Source organism: Vitis vinifera, chromosome 13 (assembly GCF_030704535.1).
Source record: "Vitis vinifera cultivar Pinot Noir 40024 chromosome 13, ASM3070453v1".
NCBI classification, from domain to species: domain Eukaryota; kingdom Viridiplantae; phylum Streptophyta; class Magnoliopsida; order Vitales; family Vitaceae; genus Vitis; species Vitis vinifera.
Window position 1 is genome coordinate 25,046,449 of NC_081817.1, and position 20,200 is coordinate 25,066,648.

Genomic DNA, 20,200 nt, shown 5'->3' on the forward strand with positions numbered 1-20,200 from the left:
TTAGTTAATATAACATATTGGTTAGGGAAATTTTTTTCCACTTGCTATTCAATCAATTTTGTCAATTTTCCTACCAAAAGGTCAATCTAATATTTCAGCCAATCTTGTCACATATTTACTTAAAAATTCCCCAACCAATATGTTATATTAACTAAGAAATTTAATAATAAGCATAAAAATTGTGGTTTTTTCTTTTTATTTTTTTTGTTGAAAGTGATATTTCATTTAACCTGGAAGATCATTTAAGGACCCACATATCTATCTAATCTAAAGCAAAATGTGTACTTAAATTTTAGGTGTAACATGATTCTCACAATTTGTTGCTTCTTTTTCATAATTATAGATTTTTAACTTCATTTCTTTTTCTTTTTTTTATCATTATGCCAATATGTCATTCTTATGTGAATCAACGTAATCCATTATAATCATATTAGATCTACTTTATTAACTTTAGGAGAGAGAGAGGCACAAGTGAGTCGTTTTCCATGAACATAGGAGCACATATCTTTTCTTCATGCCATTGAATCAAAGTCTTTGTCAAAGTTATATGGTTGCTTCACAAAAAAGAAAACTGGGTAAGGATGCAAAATATATATATATATATATATCATATTAGGGCACATGAAGCTTTTTTAAACTCTAGAAGGCATATCTATATAACAAAATCCTAACAAGTTGGGTATGACAAAGAAATCTTTTTTTTTTTTTACCACAAATTTATTATAAAAAAAAAATGGCTTGAGTGCTTAAGCGCTTATCAAGGGCAGTTGAGCACCTTGGGTTCTTGAGCACTCCATGAAATGTTTTCACAACTTGGCAGTGTTTTAGCCCACTTTTTCCATAAAACCATCCTATGCCTTTTTATTTACCATTAAGCTTACTGACCACTTTCATTTCATACTCAACTGTATGCAGCATACATAAATTGATGAACTCAATCTTCAATGACCAATATAGTCTCAGTGAAGTATTTAGAGTGGATCTGGTAATGTTTGGAAACAAAATTTTAAACTTGAATTAAACTAGATAATTTAGCTCACCAACACTCCTCATCTTTCTCCATTGCATTTTCTTCTCCATGAATTTACTTACCTGCAACACCTAAATCAATTGAATCATGGGAAAAAGAAACTACTTTAGTCACTGATTTTTGGTGATTTTCACCATTGGTAGGGTAGCTTCTGTTTTAAGATTAAGCATCCGTTGGTTACCTTTCCAAAATTTGGTTTCATGGATTTCCATTAAGTATGTATTATTTTAACATATTTCATGCATGTAACCGTTGTATTTGAGCTCAAGCATACTATAATGGATTAATGCAAAGCTACACTTATCAGCTCATGGTTTGTTGTAGGGCTACTACTTGAACCTTGAGCAGGGATGGTTCCTTGAGGAACCAAATAGGTAGGTATCTCTTTGGTTATGAAGGTTTGAATTTTTGGAATTGATAAAGGTTTTGCCTTGGAGATGTTGGAAACCATTGGTTGTTAGTACCAATAAAGGTGGGTTCCTGCTCTTTAATTAATGGTGGCAAAGGTGAGGGTGAAAGCCTTAAAGGAGAGGGCATTGGGATTCTAAAACAGGTGAAAGCTAACTTAAGAAGATCCCATGTGGATGTGATAGGAGGCATAGACATGTCTTTGGGCATCAGATCCAAAGTACTTATTTATATTATCATGATGTACCATGGATTAAACTTTGGTGTGTGACAAGTTAATTATTACTTGAGCTCTATTCTATGTTATTCTCAAGCTCTCCCATTTGATGTTCAATGTGATGAGATGTAAAATTGTCTATTTTACATCTAGTGGTTTATGCACATGAACATGATTATTTCTTCTTCTTAATCATATTTTGAAGTGTGGAATCATGGTAGGATCTTGAGTATAGATTAAGTCATGTTCTCAAATTTTTGGGTGTGACAACCCATAATAAGAAATTTTTTTGCCTAATCTTTATAAAATAATAATAATAATAATAATAATAATAATAATAATTATTATTATTATTATTATTTAACCACCGAAACATTTACCTACCTAAAAATCAAATTATCAAAAGATCAATTTAATATTCTAGCTAATTTGATTATATTTTATCATGTATTTACTAAAAATTGTCTAACCAATATGTTATATTAACTAAGAAATATAAATAATAAGCATAAAAATTGTGATTTTTTCTTTAGTTTTTTTCTTCTTTTTGTTTTTAATTTTTTTCTAATGTTGAAAGCGATGTTTCATTCAACTTGAAAGATCATTTAAGGACCTACATATCTTATCTAAAGCAAAATATGCAGTTAAAGTTGAAGTGTAGATGACTCTCATAATTCGTTGCTTCTTTTTCATATTTATAGATTAGTAACTTTATTTTGTTCTTTGATCATTATGCCAATACATCATTCTTATGTGAATCCTCAACGTCATCCATTGTAATTGTATTAGATCTACTTTATTCATTTTAGTAGAGAGACAGAGACAAAGACAAAGAGAGGCACAAGTGGGTATCCTTTTTCATGAACATAGAAGCACATTTCTTTTCTCCACCATTGAATGGAAGTCTTTATCAAAGCTATATAGTTGCTTCACAAGGAAGAAAAATGGTTAAGGATACATAATATGTAACTCAAAAGATTTCTTTCCTCCTAGCCAAGAAACAAAGAGTAGTTAGCCTATTGACTTTGAAATGAGAATATTTTTTAAAAAAAATCAACCTTCTCTTACTATTTAAGAAAAGTACGGGTAAGTTAGTTACATAGGAATGGGAATAAGAATGGGGATAAAGAAAAATTAAAATACTATGTAGAAAAAAGGGAATTAAAATCCTGGCTAGAATGGATTTTAGTTTCAGTGAGAACAAGTAGTAATCCAAATACAGTAGTAAATAGAAAATAAAATGAATTTTCATTCTTAATTTCTATTTCAATGTTCCAAAAATACTCTAAACCTCTAGTCCCTTAAATGGAATCTACAATAGTTTCATTAGTGTTTTGATAATGAAATTACTTAATTTTGAAGGTTGTTCTACTTTTTTATGTCAAAAAAATGATTACATGTAAACAATACATTTGCATTTTTCTCAAATCTTTATTTAAAAAATAAATAAAAAAGTGGTGCAAAGACACTTCTGTCAAATACTTTCTTGCACCTTTCGATGGAAATGTATCTCAAAGAAATTATAAAATAAAATAAAATATGGTTTCTATAATATGAGAAGAATTCTAAACTTTGGAACCTCTTATCACTTCTAATTAACCAAGCTAGATAATGTGCCCTTCTCCAAGAGCAAGTTTGGCATAAATATAGATTTCTTGAACATGTTATAAGTCTTAAAATTTGGAACCTCTTTTGGATATTCCTCGTAAGAAGCTCCTTTAATAAACAAATAATTCAAAATTTTGAAACCTCTTTACAAGATTCTTTGTTGGAGTATATATCTCATTGTTATCTTATGCATATATTTTCTATTTTTTAATAATTATAAAAAAAAAAATTATCCTTCTAATTTGAGAATTCTATATATAAATATTGTCTATTCTGAACTTTAACTTTCATGAATGCATTTAGAGAAGTCAACATTTATGAGTGTCAAAATTTCTCTTGCTATTTCATAATCTAAATTAGCAATACATAGTATTTCCATTATTGTTGGGGAATAAAAATCCTTTATTGTCTATTCTAAAATTTTTGAAGAATCACTTGAAACGGTTCTTAAATTAGTACTATCGATAAATGCTTCTTCTAAAAAATCGATATTATTAAAAATACTATAAAAATTACTGTTTTTTAATTTACATAGACACTAAATAATTCTCTATAAAAATAAGTGTAGTAGCTAGAAGTACTATTATAAAAAATGCTATAGACCAAAAGCCTCCTTGTCAAATTCAAAGGAGCCCTAATATTTTTAACATTTTTCATAAGCTAAAACCACCCTCAAGTTTGGCTCAAATTCAAATTAAAAAGATTCAAGTCTTAAAAGTGGATAAAACTTCAAAAATAACTTAAGAATCCCATAAATGAATGCAATACACTATGATGACGACAAACAATTAAGACCTTTCCCCCCTCCCACAAGTCATTCTATCTTTTAGTCTCGTGGTCCTGCTTACCCTATATACCCCTTTAGCTTATTTATAAAATTAATGCTATGGTGGAGGTAAAGAAAGACACCATTCTTGTTGCCTCCATCAAAAGAAGGAAAAAACAAATAAACAAAGAAGGGAAAACAATTATGTCTTCGTCAGATGCTCTCGCAAAGTCTTTCTCTGTTTCTCACTCTGGTAATTTCTCCTTCTCTCTTAACTTTGTTTTTTTCTAAATCACAAACAACTACCTTCTTTTACAATATACTTTCTACTCATTGATCTATTATTTTCTTAATAATTCTAGTGAAAATTTGTGACAGTAAGGATGATTACATATGATCTCATGTCCCATATGAAACTTTTTTCTTTTCTTTTCTTTTCTTTTCTTTTTTTCTTTTTTTGCAATTTACACTATAGTTTTTTCTCCCCACTGGTTAATGAATACAGTCTACAAATTAATATAACAATTTTGAATTTAGATACAATATCAGATCTGGAGAGCAAATGTTACATAATTCCCATATTCAAACATTTTTCAGTTTGTTTGTTTGTTCTTTCATTATTGATATTTATTAGAAGGTTGAAATAATCTTGATTTACATTTCCAGGAATATTTGGAGTTGACGAGAAATCAATGCTGGAGATCTTAGTAAAATGGCAACCAGAACACTTGTCAACTTTTAGGAATGAAACTTCTAGCATCTTTTTGAAGGATGAACGCTTCCCGTTTGAGAAATGTGAAGAAATTCTTCTTAAATTTCTAAAAAGGGAATTTAAGCGTTTTAAGGTATCTATATATCGAATACAAAATTAGATATTTATGTTAATATAAAATTAAAGATATTTATATATTATTTATCATAAAAAAATTAATTCTTACAAAAAAACAAATATTACAATGGAAGTACAAAAGACAGGGAGACTAAAGATTACTTAAGATTGGTTTTTGCAATAATATGATCAGTTTTTTTAACATTTTTGTGGGCAGGATGCTGTGGTGCAATGGACCATGCATCCTTGGGAAAGAGATGCTCGCATGGCAAGGAAGGCTTTGAAAAGAGGCAGTCAAGCATATGGCCTACTCATTGAACTTGCATGCACCAGATCATCAGACGAGCTCTTGGGAGCTAGGAGAGCATACCAGTCCCTCTACAGTGAATCCATCGAGGAAGACGTTGCTTGCCGAGTTGAAGGCATCCAACGCCAGGTTAGTACCACTTTTAGTATAAAAAAGAAAAAAATGCATCAAACGATATTTGAAGAATATGATCATATTTTTAGTTATTATATTTGAAAATAAACTTTGACTTGGATTAGTGAGATGTTATGCAATTTTTTATAAAGTGAAGAGAATTTCTATCTTATAAATTTATTGAAGCATTTTGACCAATTATTTCTTAAGAAAAATGCATTCGTCTTCCTTTCTAACATATATTTTTTCCATAAATGATGGTTGGGCATAAGGATATGCAATTGCAAATAATCTTTTGAGCCTACTCTTCTACTATTGGAGTTTGGAACTTTTTTTGGGTTCAAGCCACCTATTTTGAGCCTTAAAACCTCATTAGTTGGACTCTTAGAAAGTCCTATAATTGTGTCTTTTCTCAATAAAGGAGTTTTATGTGGTGCAGTCTTAGTTAGGGTACTATGAGAAGTAATATATATAGTCATATTAAGGAACCAATCGAGAATTAATGTGATCATAATTAGGTAAGATGATCATATTTAGAAAGTAACTTGGTCATATTTGAAAGGTAACTTAGAGTGTTTAATATTATTTCTAGAAAGTACTTTTAGTATATAAAAAAAATGGTTCTTAAAGAAAAATTAATCATTTAAAAAAATTTTAAAATTTTTTTTAAAAATTAGAAAGTCATCTAAAAACACTTGTAAATAACATACTTTTACTATAAACACTTTAAGTAAAAATATTGTAAATACATTGTTAAAAAATGCATTTAACAGTATTTTAATTCAAAATATTTTTAGTGAAAGTATTTTCTTTGAAAGTGTTTTAAAAAAAAATATTCTATCAAGTATTTCTCTAAAAGTACTACAAGTGATTTTTCAAATTTTTAAAAGTGTTTCTTAAATTTTATCAAATATTTATTTATTTTTTCCTTTTATTTAAAGCTTTGAAATGGGCCTCAAAAGCATCCCACCCAACTTGCTGCAGCCCACACCATCCATCCATCCTTCAAAAGCATGCATTCTTGTTGTAACCCAATCCACGCCTCATGCATAAGATGGGAGCATCCTTTCCACAAACAGTAGAAAAATTATTCACCCAAAGCACACCACCAAGACTTGAACCCTGCATTCTGCATGGAATTTAAGTCACTTGCCAATAAAGTTGTATTGGTCTTGGTTTCATAAGATGCATATTACATATTTATTAGTTTATAAAATAAAATTTATTAGTATATATGTATTATAAATTAATGAAAATAAAATTATTGTAAATAAGTTAAATTTAATTATAGTAATTAAATATAATAAAAATATAAATTTATAAATAAAATTATTAACATTTTTAAATAATATATATATATATATATATTTCATTAAAATAACTTCAATATATGTATTATTATTATTATTTATCATTTTTTAGTTTTTCATTATATTTTTACTATAAAATATTCACCGATATGTCCCCGATATATTTGATATATCTATAAAATCTAAGTATCGATATATCCATGATTACCGATATTTTAATCTTTAATTGTCTCAACAGTTTTTGGTAGCACTTGTAAGTTCGTACAGATATGAAGGATCACGAAAGAATGATGTGGCAATTGAATCGGATGCTCAAAAACTTAATAAAGCCATTAGAAATGGTGATAAGACGATGCTAATCAAAGATGAAGAGATTGTAAGGATTCTAACAACAAGAAGCAAGTCTCATCTCGTGGAGGTCTTCAAATGTTACTATGATGATTTCGACAAGGACATTGCAGAGGTATAACATAGTCATGATATTATATTTGTAAATTCTTAGGGCATGTTTGAAATATTAGAATATGAATGGAACAGGAAATCTATTCCACAGTTCATTTATTATTTTATTTCAAAAATAGAGATAAAAAAAATACCAAAAATTTTTTTATTTCCTTTTTTTTTTAATTCTTGCTTATCAAAGGCACTTTTTATTCTTTACTTAAACATTAAAAAATGAATAAAGTGAAAAGAAAAATGTGAAGGTTAATCAATATTAGACTTAAAGTTAGTATCTTTTATCCTTCTTTGTTACCGTATCTTCTTTTTTTTTTTTAATCTTTCTTTGTTCTTTTTTCCTCTTTTTTATATTTCCTTCTCATCCTTTTTCCTATACTATTATTAGCTTTTCACACACTAGAATAGGAACAAAAAAAAACCCATTCCATTTTCTATTCATTTATAACTCCAAATTATTTATTAAATATAGGAATAAAATTAAATTTCCAATCTTGTGGATGCAAAATTCTATCTTTTTCGAATTTTGATTTTTCTCTTTTACATGATGTTATGATTTTTTTTTTCTTCTTATTTTCACATACCAAATACATTCTAAGAAGTAATTAGATTGAAATATATACTTTGCTAATAGTTTAACACATAAAATTATGAACATACAAATTATAAGGAAAAACATATTATTTCGAACCATGGAACATTATTTATGCAGTTTTTTCCTCTTTTTTTATTCTTTTTTTTTGTTTTATAAATTCTCTTTTTAGAAAAATAAATAAATAAGTAGGACAGCAGTTCTCGTTCTCATGTTGCTTTGAACAATTCTTTTCATTGTAATATTTATTAGAAGTCATTTTTCCTCGAATTAGCTTTCAAAAATATTCATTTTAATATAATTCCTCCTTATTTAATTTATTTAGGATCTCGGTGAGGAATCAGGTTTGAAGGACACAATTTATTGCTTGTGTGCTGCTCCAGTGTATTTCAGTAAGGTGAGATAAATTCACTATAACACATTACAAAAATGATCTTTTTATTTTTATTTGTTAAAGCATTTCTTGAACTATTTTTTTTTCTTTTTAATCTTAGATTTTAGATTCAGCAATGAAAGCTAATGCAACCAAGAATGAAAAAGAAGCCTAACTCGAGTTATTGTAACCCGAACTGATGTTGATATGAAGGACATTGCTGAGGAATATAATAAGCAATATGGAACTCCTCTAGCCAAGAAGATTGAAGATGTAGCTCTTGGAAATTATAAAGATTTCTTAGTCACGTTGGTCCAAAGAGCTCTAGCTAAAGGAAGTGAATAAAAATGCCTCTCTTAATGAACTTGTTCTTTTTCTTTGAATCAAACTCTACTTATGCTTTATTTTCCTATGTTTGCAAGAGCAATTGTACTAATAAAAAGTGCGGCGTTCCTATGAAGTGAAACTTTAATAAATTATTAATTCTAGTATGATTGAGTTCCAAAGCATGTCTTTTAATTGATTGAAGCATGGTTATATAATAATATTCTATTTGGATTAAGGATAGTGCATGACAATAACATTTAATTTCAAAAAACCTATCTTCATAGCATATTTTTTTCTATTTTTTTTTTAAATGGCCTTTTGGGCATTAGGTTAATTGGCCAACTTCTTCTTTGAACCAAATCATAAACTCTGAACCCTACTTTAAGTTTGGATTGTACATTAATCAATCTAATTAAGTGATATTTTAAATCAACTCAAGCTCTAAGGTTGATGTCGATCCAACTAATTTAACCTTAGTTGCATCGATCAATGCATTAACAAGCATGCAAAAAAAAAAAAATTAAAAAGAAAACTTACTTATTCCATCCTAGTAATGCCACTACAACAAATATGAGGTTTTGCCACAAACTAATTTGTGATTAAAAATTAGTATCTTGTGACATAAGATTTTTTTTTCCACAAATTTTATTTTATTTTATTATTATTATTATTATTATTATTATTATTATTTTGGTGAGTTTGTTGCTCTAAGTCTATGAGCAATTATTTTTAACCACAAAATTTTAATTAATCAGAAAATGGCTTTTTGATCACCTTCAAGTCTCAAAACAATCACACAAAGTATAACTAAATCAAATTTTCTCTTTTTGTTATGCAATACTCAAATAACACAATTGGATTGGGTGCTCTTGAAATCATTAGAATTTTACTAGTAATCAAGACAATCTAGTTTCTACAAGTACTGGCTATGGAAACTTCACCTTTGCAAATTATTTTTTAGTGTTTTTGATGCACCAAATGGTTGCATGCAATGTAGGTATCAAGTGCCTATAGATTGGAAGTCCCTGATCAAGTTCCTTAAAATAGGTAAAGAGTCATGTATGAATTGTATTCACTTTTTACTCATTAACAATGTGTAGAAAGGACTAGTTGGAATGTTGCGCACAAGTACTACTTCCATGAATCTAATTAAAGATCTATTACTTCCTTGAAGTTGCTTCAATGCAAAAACCCTACTAGAAATTCTAACTCAGCTACCAAAAAAAAAAAAAATTGTGGTTCAATTAAAGAAGATGGAGTAATTTCCATTATCCGCACCTTAGTGATGGCAGCGGTATGTTCATCTTTGTAGAGGTTGGAAGTTGTGATAAGCGATGTGTCGCTTCTTGTACTCATCAATATCCAAATTATTTCTTCATGATAGCATAAACTATCCATGGAAAGCATTGAGGAATATAAAGGCTATGTTGGAAAGTGTGATTTCCATTCTTTAGAATAAAAAACACTTAAAAACATGTTTGACAAATGGTGACTTAAAAAACAATGTTGTTCTATGTCTTCTCAAAACTGTGTTTTCAAAGAACATATTTAAAGATAAAAAACACTTAGAAGACATATGGAGAGCACATCATTCTCACTTGTTCTTTAGCAATGCTCCTTCTCTACTTGAGACTCATCTCTGCAAGCACAACTCCGTTGGCATCGACAACATCTAGTGACACCTTGTCCAGAAATTGTTTGATGATTTTTCTAGACCCAAAAACAATAGGGGAAACTTTATGATAAAGTAATACAAGTATTTATGTTTTTGTGAGTGTTTAGTTAGGTTGATAATTTTGGACAAATTTCCTAAGTGTCTCTTAACTCAATTTTTCCAAATCCTTCTTTGGACTACTTGCCTAATGAAAATCAAAATGTTGAATTTGCTAAGGGACCAAAAGATGTAGTTGAGGTTGTAGATGGATGAAATGAATCAACCAAGTTTTTCAAATTAGTTATTCTAGAACTATTTATTTCTTAAGAGAGTTGAGGAGGTTAGGACAACTTTTCTTGTCTAAGTGTTTAAACGCCTTGTTTCAATATCGATTTAGATTTTGGTTAGGTCGATTCAGGTTGCTTTTTTCTTTATGTTTTCTTAACCGTTGGATCAAGGGTTTCATTCCATTTAAAACCTAAAATTGATTCCTATTTTGGGAGGAGATACCTGCAGCCGTTCTCCTTCCCTCTTGAGCTCTCTCTATCCTTATCTAATTAAGCGTGTTTAGTTGTTAAGAAAATTCTCTTTTTGATCTTGATTTCCAAATTGTTTTCCATCAGAATTTCTTAAAAAATGGGTTGATTCTTCTATTCCATTCATCTTTCAATTTCCTATTTATTTAGGTTTTGGCTGAAAACTCATTTTCTTCTTCTATTCTATTCATCTTTCAATTACTATTTATTTAGGTTTTGGATGAAAATTCATTTTCTTCTTGATTGAACTTCAAGAAGAAGTCGAGCTCAAGCTTGGTGAGGACTTCAAGAATGTTCCAAAAGATGAAGGCATGCAGCTGAAGTGAAAAGGTGTTGGTTAAGCAATCCGTGAAATATTAGCAAACTTGAGTTAAGTAAAACCTTCTATGCATTGGTTACTCTTGATAGTGGAATTTTTTTATCATTGGTAGATTCATAGTTTTTTTAATATCTAAGGAGATTTTCCACATAAAATCTTGTGTCATTGTCTCTTTTGCTCTCATTCTACTATTTGATTCCTTTCCAATGTTAGATATCATTTGTTACTTAAGCATGTATGTTGAAAGGATGAAATATGAGTTGAAATGGGTGTAATTACCTTTTGGATATTCTTGAATAATTTTTTATTCATATTGTTAATAATATCAAGAGGTAATTGGAAATATATTAGGAAGATAATTGTTCTTATGAATTAATGTAATTATGAAGTGTTAAAGCATTTGCATGTGACTTGTATTTATAAACTATTGGGAGGGTATTATTGCATTCATTCTTGCTTGTGATATTCTTTATCCTTTGTTGAATAGCTGTTAAAAGAAAGGAATATAAATAAATAGTTGTTAAAAGAAAGGAATATAAATTGTGACGATTCAAAGGGAATGATAATATATGTTAGGGGATCGAGGGACTTAGGAGGGGCAAATAAGTGATTTTATATAGATTCAAAAGGTATTTATAAAATCACCTACTCACCCACCCCCCTTCCCCTTTCTCTGTAGATTTGTAGTTCATCATTAAGATTCACCTTCGATTTTTAATTCAACAAAAAAGTCGTGAAATAGACAAAATGGACTAATGTTGATAAAATAAAATAATATTTTTCTTTGTGCATTCCATGTTCTCCTTCTTCCAACTCCCCTTCTATAAAATATTTTGAGTATTTTTTCCATCCATTAAAAGAAAGTAGAAAATCAAACATATGTTTCATCTTTTTTCTATGATTTATTAATGTCATTAATGACCTTTCTCTTGATAAATCCTCATTAAATAATTATATGGGGACATAAATAATATTTTAAGTTAAATTTTTACAATAATGTGTAGAAGAAAAGGTGTTAGAAAATTGATTATGAGATGGTGTTTAAGAGTGATTTTGGAAATTTAAAAAAAATATAGATATTTAATAAAATTTTAAAATCACTTTATTTAATGGAAAAAAAATGAATGATTTTGGAAATTTTATTAAAATTAGGCATTTGATAAAATTTTAAAAATTACTTTAAAATTTTTTAAGAATCTCTTGAAATGATTCTTAAACTAGTCCTATTGGTAACTTCTTCTAAAAAATTGATTTTACTAGAATACTATCAAAATTACTGCTTTTTTATTTACATAGACACTAGATAATTCTCTATAAAAATAGTTGTAGTAGCTAAAACCACTCTCAAGTCTGACTCAAAATCAAATTGAAAATATTCATGCGCATTACCAATATCATACCCATCCCATTACATAACCTCCATCTTCGTTTTTCATGCGCATTACCAATATCATACCCATCACCTACCAATGGCTCTCACACTGTCACCACTCCAACCCATCTCAACACCACGCACCATTCATCTTCCCTCCCATGCAAGTGTTCTCCACTCCACATGCCCACTACACCGAATCCACTTCCCCTCACTTTCTTTTCCATCACCTTTTCTCTCTCTACACCACATCCATCTCCTATGCTCGTTCCACCACTACTCCCATTCACCTTCATCATGCATGAACCCCTCTACGCACCTCTATCCACAATTCATCCCATTAATCAACCTTCATACCTATCAAAACCTATTTTTTTTCTTTATCACCATTCCCTTTCTTCACCACATCAAATATTCATTCCCCCACTACCCTCCTCGTGTTCTCTCTCATCAAACCTCATGCCTCGGGTGGTCTTGTTATTGATATAGATCCGACATGGTGAATGCTGTTGGTCAGCTGAAGGAATTTGAGGGAAATAAGCTGGTCTCAGCAACCAAAGAGGGCAGAGAAGGTGGTTGTATCTGACCGGGTGGTGGATTCTCCTTGCTGTTTGATGACAGGAGAGTATGGGTGGACTGCTAACATGGAGAGGATCATGAAGGCCCAGGCACTTAAAGACTCTAGCACGGCTGGTTGCATGTCCAGCAAAAGGACAATGGAGATCAACCCCGAGAACCCCATCATGGAGGAGCTCAGGAAGAGGACTGATATGGACAAGAACGACAAGTCAGTGAAGAATGTTGTCCTCTCACTCTTCGAGACTTCTCTCCTCACCTCAGGATTTAGTCTTGATGAGCCCAACTCCTTCGGAAATAGGATCCACAGGATGCTCAAGCTTAGCTTGAACATTGATGAGGAAGCTGGGGACGTTGATGTTGACATGCTCCCATTGGAGGAGGCTGATGCAGAGGCTGACTGGCAGCTCAAAGCCGAGATTTCGCATCTCCTCCTTGTCTTTCTGCAGCGACATCATCATTCCTTGTCCATCTTGGGCCCACTTATGCGTGCATCCAACCGCATGGCCTCATTTCGCATGGCCACCCTCCTAAGCCCACTTCCAAAGCCCACTTGCTCCACTTACTTTCATGCATGCACGCAGTGGAGAGTGTCACTCATGCATATATATTTGTTTATTTGTACAACCTCTTCGTTCTCAATATCAAGCTTCAATCCTCACCCTTTTTAACTTTCAAATTTAATTGCCAAAATCTTCATTTTCAAAGTTCGTTTCCCAAAATCCTTTTCTAATTTTTAAGAGTTTCTATTTTAGAATGTTCTTTTTTTTTAGCTCCCCATTTCCAGGGTCAATTTTCAAGATTCAAGATTTTAATCTAATTTCCGAAACTCAAATATCTTCCTAAATTAATTTCAATCTCAAATATTCTACTATTCAATTTCATTCGTTTAGATATTATGTTTGTCAATTATTATTTTTATCTCATATATCTTTATTTATCTCATTTAAAAACTCCAATCATTGAAATTTCCATTCTTCAAAAATCCGATGGCCTAATTTAATTTTCAATCCTAAAAATTTCACTATTTGTCTAAATGTTATTTTCTTTAATTAGAATTAGTATCCCATATTTATTTACTTATTTAAAGTCTAACCCTTTGAAAAAGATCCAATGTCATAATTTAATCTTTCAATCCCAAAAAATACTACAATTCGTTCAAATCTTATTTTCATCAATTTGAATTATAATCCCGTTTTCATCTAGTTATTTAAAGTCTAATCTTTCAAAAATTCCATGTCTTAATTTAATTTTATAATTCTAAAAATTCCACAATACGTTTAAATCTTATCTTCATCAACTAGAATTATCCTCTCCTATTTACTTATTTATTTAAAGTCTAATCCTTCGAAAATCTCATGCCTTAATTTAATTTTTCAATAATTCATTTGAATCTTATTTTCATCAATTAGAATTATAAATCCCGTTTTTATCTAGTTATTTAAAGTCTAACCCTTCAAAAATCCGATGTCCTAACTTAATTTTCAACCCTAAAAATTCCACTATTCTTCTTTATTCGTTTAAACGTTATTTTCCTTAAGTAGAATTATCATCCTATATTTATTTACTTATTCAAAGTCCAATTCTTCAAAAACCTGACTTCCTAATTTAATTTTTAATCTCACAAACCTCACTGTTCATCTTCATCCATCCCAAATATCGTTGTGATTAATTAGTAACATTATTCTATATTTATCTATTTGTTTATTTTAAAAATCTCAATATTTCAAATTTAATTTTTAATCTCACAAATTTCACTATTCACTTTCATCCGTTCTAATATCATTCTGATTAATTAGTAGCATTATTCTATATTTACCTATTTATTTCTCTTAAAAATCTCCATCATTAAAGTCTAACTCTTCAAAATTCCGATTTCTAAATTTAGCTATCTGAAATTCCAATTGTCCTATCTCCGAACTTAATTTTCAGTTTCCCATGCTCCAATCCCCGTATTTATCCCGCTACTTATTGATTACTACTCAAAAAGTGCTCTTTGGTAGCTTGTATTAAACCCTTTTAAACACTTTTGAGTAGTAGTTTTGGCCTTTTAACTCAATTGGCATGTTAAGGACCCTTGCAATCAATTCTAATCACTTTGTGTAAGTTTTGGTGTTTTTGTTAGTAATTTGATCACCAAAGCAATCCAAGATTGAGGAGAGTTCTTTGGAATCTTGGGCAAAGCAATTGGAAGCTCAGAAACATGAAGAACTAAAGCTTTGAAGCCCTTTTCCAAGAGTAAATCCGGAATGCAAGGAGAAGAAGTAAAGAGAATCTTCCATAAAGCATATTCTTGATGACAGTCGTGGCAGCCACTTTTGGAGCACTTTCTGAAGTTCAATTGATGCATGATATATACCATTTCAAAGCTCAAGAAGTCAACAATCCAATGCTTTAAACGGTGCGCAATTCGGAGTTGAAACGAAGAAGTTACAGCCACTGCAAGTCAATCACTCTAAGCTGAAGAAAGCATTTTGCTAAAGTGTTGCGAAATCACCCTTTTGTTGTGAAGTGATTTCGCAGCCTTTTTGTACAGTGTGGTGGTTTTCCTCCTGAAGTTGCCCGATATATGCGACAAGTTGGAAGCTGAGAACCTCAAGATGGAAGCCAACTTCGCAGCCCTGCGAGAATAGCCTTTTGTTGTGAAGTGATTTCGCAGCCCTTTTTGTATGTCTGCGAAATCTCGTAGACATCATTTTCTCTTGCGAAATGGTCCCTAGTGCGTCCCGATATTTGCTACCGACATTGGGAGATATTTTCCATCAGATTTTTGTTGTCTAAATCCCAAAATACTCCTTGTAAGCCACCAATTACAAGATTCCTTAGCTTTTAAGTTAGTAAAAAGAGTAAATATCCATGTAATAATTAGTTTTGTATGATGTTCATATATATACCTCTCGAGAGCCTGTTCTCAAGGAGGAGACCCTTTGTAAAGTTTTGGGAAAGCAAGTAAAGTTCAGGTCCTTTGTTTTGCCTTACCTTCTCACTTTGTATTTTTTATTTTCTTATTAAGTTATGAACTCTCTGAGGAATTTTCCCCAGAGAATGAGTAACTAAACCTCTAGTTCCTTGGAGCTAAGGTTACCGGGGAAGGTTCCAAGTGCATGGATGCAAATCTTTGTGTTTTCAGCCATCAATGAAGAGGAAGTGAAATCCTTTAGTGATTTCTATGTTTTTAGTTAACTTAAAACACCTTGAGTCACCTGGGCCAACACTTGGTAAGGCAAGTGATCTCCAACCAAGGAGATGCACTAGTTTACCCCTTGCGAGCCTCTGGGAGGTGACTTTAAGGTAGGATTTTCTGGAATTGCCAACACTTGGTAAGCTTTTGGACTCTAAGGAGACATCCATTAGTTATCTCTTGCGAGCTTGTGAAGGGAAGTCCAAGGTTAAAGATCACCTTGAATGGTTAAAGCTTAGTGAGAGGCTTGAACCATTGCAAGTTGTATCGGTGAGAGAATTAAAGTTGAAATCTAATTAAAGGATGTATCCATACAACACCGGTTAGAGAATTGACTATATGTTGAATCTCTAACGCGAGGAAATGAACCATCTGACCGGAGCTATGTTTTTTGCATGAGGAACCACCCCAGTGAACCTGACTTTCCAAGGAATGTTTTTCTTCCTAAGTTATTCCCATTACGTGTTTTGTAGTTAGTTTAAATCTAAATCTTTACCAATTAAAGTTGGTGTTTTATTTCTTAAGCTAACCTTGAAATGAAACAAGACCAATTCACTTTGAATTGGTATCATTGATAATTTGCTAATCCTTCCCAGTGAACGATCCTAGAGCCGCTATACTATAGTAGCTTTTTCTTTGCTACCCTAGTATATGGTGTAATAGGTTATAAATTTTGTTGATTACTCCCTCATCCAAGGAGCACCAGCTGAACATGAATCAGCTGAGACACCAATTGGGCATGAATCAAATGGCGCCGCTGCCGGGGAAGGTGTCAAGTTTATAGTGATACCATTTTAGAGCACTTGTGATCTTCATCACAAGTTTGGTAACGTTTCTTTCACTTTACTAATTCTCATTCTTTCTTTATTTATTCATAATTCAAGTTTATCTTTTAAATTTAGCTTAATTTAATTTTGTTGTTGTAGCCCTGTTTTCTTTTGTTGTCCTTTATTTTCATTTAAGTTGCAGATAGATACTAGTTGTGTATGCCAAAGTGGATACGAGATAGTGGAGGAAGGCTTGTTAAGTGTGATACACCTCATAACAAAGAATTCGAATTGAGCTTGAATATCATGGAAGCTACACCTGAAGATCAGCATAGTCACCAAGGTCGTCAAGACAATCTCAATGAATTCAGATCAATGAGGGACCGCATGCATCCACCTCGTATGAGTGCACCATCATGTATAGTGCCCCTTATAGAGCAACTAGTGATCAGACCGTATCTTGTTCCACTTCTACCAACTTTCCATGGGATGGAAAGTGAGAATCCCTATGCACACATCAAGGAATTTGAAGATGTTTGTAATACATTCCAAGAGAGAGGAGCTTCAATTGATATGATGAGGCTTAAGTTATTTCCTTTTACTTTAAAGGATAAGGCCAAAATTTGGCTTAATTCTTTAAGGCCAAGGAGTATCCGTTCTTGTACTGACTTACAAGCTGAATTCCTCAAGAAAATTTTTCCCACTCATAGAACAAATGGCTTGAAAAGGCAAATTTCAAACTTCTCAGCTAAAGAGAATGAGAAATTCTATGAGTGTTGGGAAAGATATATGGAAGCTATAAATGCTTGTCCTCACCATGGCTTTGATACTTGGCTATTGGTGAGCTATTTTTATGATGGTATGTCCTCCTTAATGAAGCAACTCCTCGAGACAATGTGTGGAGGAGATTTCATGAGCAAAAATCCGGAGAAAGCCATGGATTTCTTGAGCTATGTAGCTGAAGTTTCAAGGGGATGGGATGAACAAACCAAAGGAGAAGTGGGTAAGATGAAGTCTCAACTGAGTGCTTTCAATGCAAAGGCTGGGATGTATACCTTGAAAGAAGATGATGATATGAAAGCAAAGTTGGCAGCTATGACTAGAAGATTGGAGGAGCTGGAGCTGAAAAGAATACATGAAGTACAAGTTGTTGCTGAAGCACCAGTGCAAGTGAAGCTGTGTCCCAATTGTAAATCATATGAACATTTGGTGGAGGAATGCCCTGCAATTTCAGCTGAAAGGGAGATGTTTAGAGATCAAGCAAATGTTGTTGGACAATTCAAGCCCAATAACAATGCACCTTATGGAAATACTTACAACTCAAGTTGGAGGAATCATCCAAATTTCTCATGGAAGGCTAGAGCAACTCAATACCAACAGCCGGATCCACCATCTCAACAATCTTCAAGTCTTGAACAAGCAATAGCGAATCTCAGCAAGGTAGTGGGAGATTTTGTTGGAAACCAAGAAGCCACCAATGCTCAAATCAATCAAAGAATTGACAGAGTGGAGAGTACTTTGAATAAAAAGATGGATGGAATGCAAAATGATATATCCCAAAAGTTTGATAATATCCAATATTTAATTTCAAGGCTCACAAATTTGAACACAGTGCAGGAAAAGGGAAGATTTCCTTCTCAACCCCACCAAAACCCCAAGGGTGTCCATGAAGTGGAAAGCCAAGAGGGAGAATCATCACAGATGAAAGATGTCAAAGCCTTGATCACTCTAAGGAGTGGTAAAAAAATTGAGAAGCCAACAACCAAGCCACATGTTCAGAAAGAAGAAGATATAAAGAAAGGGGATGAAATGGAAGATAAAGAGAGTGAGATCAGTGAAGAGAAGAAGGACTCTGATTCAACAATGAATGCAATTCCAGAGAAGGAACTTCTGAAGGAAGAAATGTTGAAGAAATCAACTTCTCCACCTTTTCCTCAAGCATTACATGGGAAAAAGGGGATTAGAAATGCAGCTGAAATCCTTGAAGTATTGAGACAAGTGAAAGTAAATATCCCATTGCTGGATATGATTAAACAAGTTCCAACGTATGCAAAATTTCTAAAGGACTTATGTACTATCAAAAGAGGGTTAACTGTAAACAAGAAAGCCTTCTTAACTGAGCAAGTAAGTGCAATCTTACAATGTAAGTCTCCATTGAAGCACAAAGATCCGGGAAGTCCTACCATTTTAGTCATGATTGGAGGAAAGGTAGTGGAGAAAGCTTTGTTAGACTTAGGGGCAAGTGTGAATTTGCTTCCATATTCTGTCTACAAGCAATTGAGACTTGGAGAATTGAAGCCAACAGCAATCACTCTATCTTTAGCAGATATATCAGTGAAAATTCCAAGGGGGGTAATTGAGGATGTCTTGGTTCAAGTGGATAATTTCTACTATCCAGTAGATTTTATTGTTCTTGATACAAATCCTATTGTAAAGGAAGCTAATTTAGTTCCTATCATCCTTGGAAGGCCATTTCTTGCTACCTCAAATGCAATCATCAATTGCAGGAATGGGCTGATGCAACTCACTTTTGGCAACATGACACTTGATCTCAATGTCTTTTATATGTCTAAAAAGCAAACCACTCCGGAAGAAGAAGAGGGTCCAGAAGAGCTGTGCATTATTGACACTTTAGTGGAGGAGCACTGTAATCAAAATATGCAAGACAAGTTGAATGAAAGTCTTGTGGATTTTGAGGAAGGTTTGTCTAAATCCCCTACTGTGCTTGCTACTCTACAAAGTTGGAGAAAGATAGTAGAGATTCTACCTTTGTTCAATAAAGAAGAAGAGGCAGCTGCTGAAAAAGAAATTCCAAAACTCAATCTGAAGCCTCTACCTGTGGAGCTGAAATATATATATCTTGAGAAGAATAATCAATGTCCTGTTGTAATATCTTCATCTCTGACCAGTCATCAAGAGAATTGTTTAATGGAAGTTCTCAAGAGGTGTAAGAAAGCAATAGGATGGCAAATATCTGACTTGAAAGGCATTAGTCCTTTAGTTTGCACGCATCATATATATATGGAGGAGGAAGCAAAGCCACTTCGTCAACTTCAAAGAAGATTGAATCCTCATTTACAAGAGGTGGTGCGAGCTGAGGTGCTGAAGCTACTTCAAGCAGACATTATTTACCCTATATCTGATAGCCCTTGGGTGAGTCCTACTCAAGTGGTACCAAAGAAGTCAAGGATTACAGTGGTTCAGAATGAAAAAGGAGAAGAAATTACTACACGCCTCACTTCAGGTTGGAGGGTGTGTATTGATTATAGAAAATTGAATGTTGTAACCAGGAAAGATCATTTTCCATTGCCATTTATTGACCAAGTGCTGGAGAGAGTCTCTGGACATCCGTTCTATTGCTTCTTGGACGGGTATTCAGGGTATTTTCAGATTGAAATTGATGTGGCAGATCAGGAAAAGACCACTTTTACATGTCCATTTGGAACATATGCTTACAG

General features: G+C 32.2%; 1 protein-coding gene across 1 annotated transcript; it reads left to right on the top strand.

Annotated features, from left to right (window-relative positions):
* Nucleotides 1–4,171: 4,171 nt before the first annotated feature.
* LOC100265367 (annexin D4-like) lies at nt 4,172–8,501 on the top strand. Its single transcript, XM_003634909.4, has 6 exons — nt 4,172–4,282; nt 4,696–4,874; nt 5,076–5,294; nt 6,828–7,052; nt 7,963–8,034; nt 8,132–8,501. Exons 1-6 carry the CDS (start codon nt 4,234–4,236, stop codon nt 8,183–8,185), a joined length of 798 nt encoding a protein of 265 aa, XP_003634957.2. The 5' UTR covers nt 4,172–4,233; the 3' UTR covers nt 8,186–8,501.
* The last annotated feature ends 11,699 nt before the right edge of the window (nt 8,502–20,200 follow it).

Bases quoted from the DNA above. Each gene is read 5' to 3' on its own strand.
- LOC100265367 (XM_003634909.4), top strand. From the start codon at position 4,234: ATGTCTTCGTCAGATGCTCTCGCAAAGTCTTTCTCTGTTTCTCACTCT. The intron at 4,283-4,695 runs GTAATTTCTCCT...TTACATTTCCAG, and splicing joins TTTCTCTGTTTCTCACTCTG to GAATATTTGGAGTTGACGAG. The intron at 5,295-6,827 runs GTTAGTACCACT...TTGTCTCAACAG, and splicing joins TTGAAGGCATCCAACGCCAG to TTTTTGGTAGCACTTGTAAG.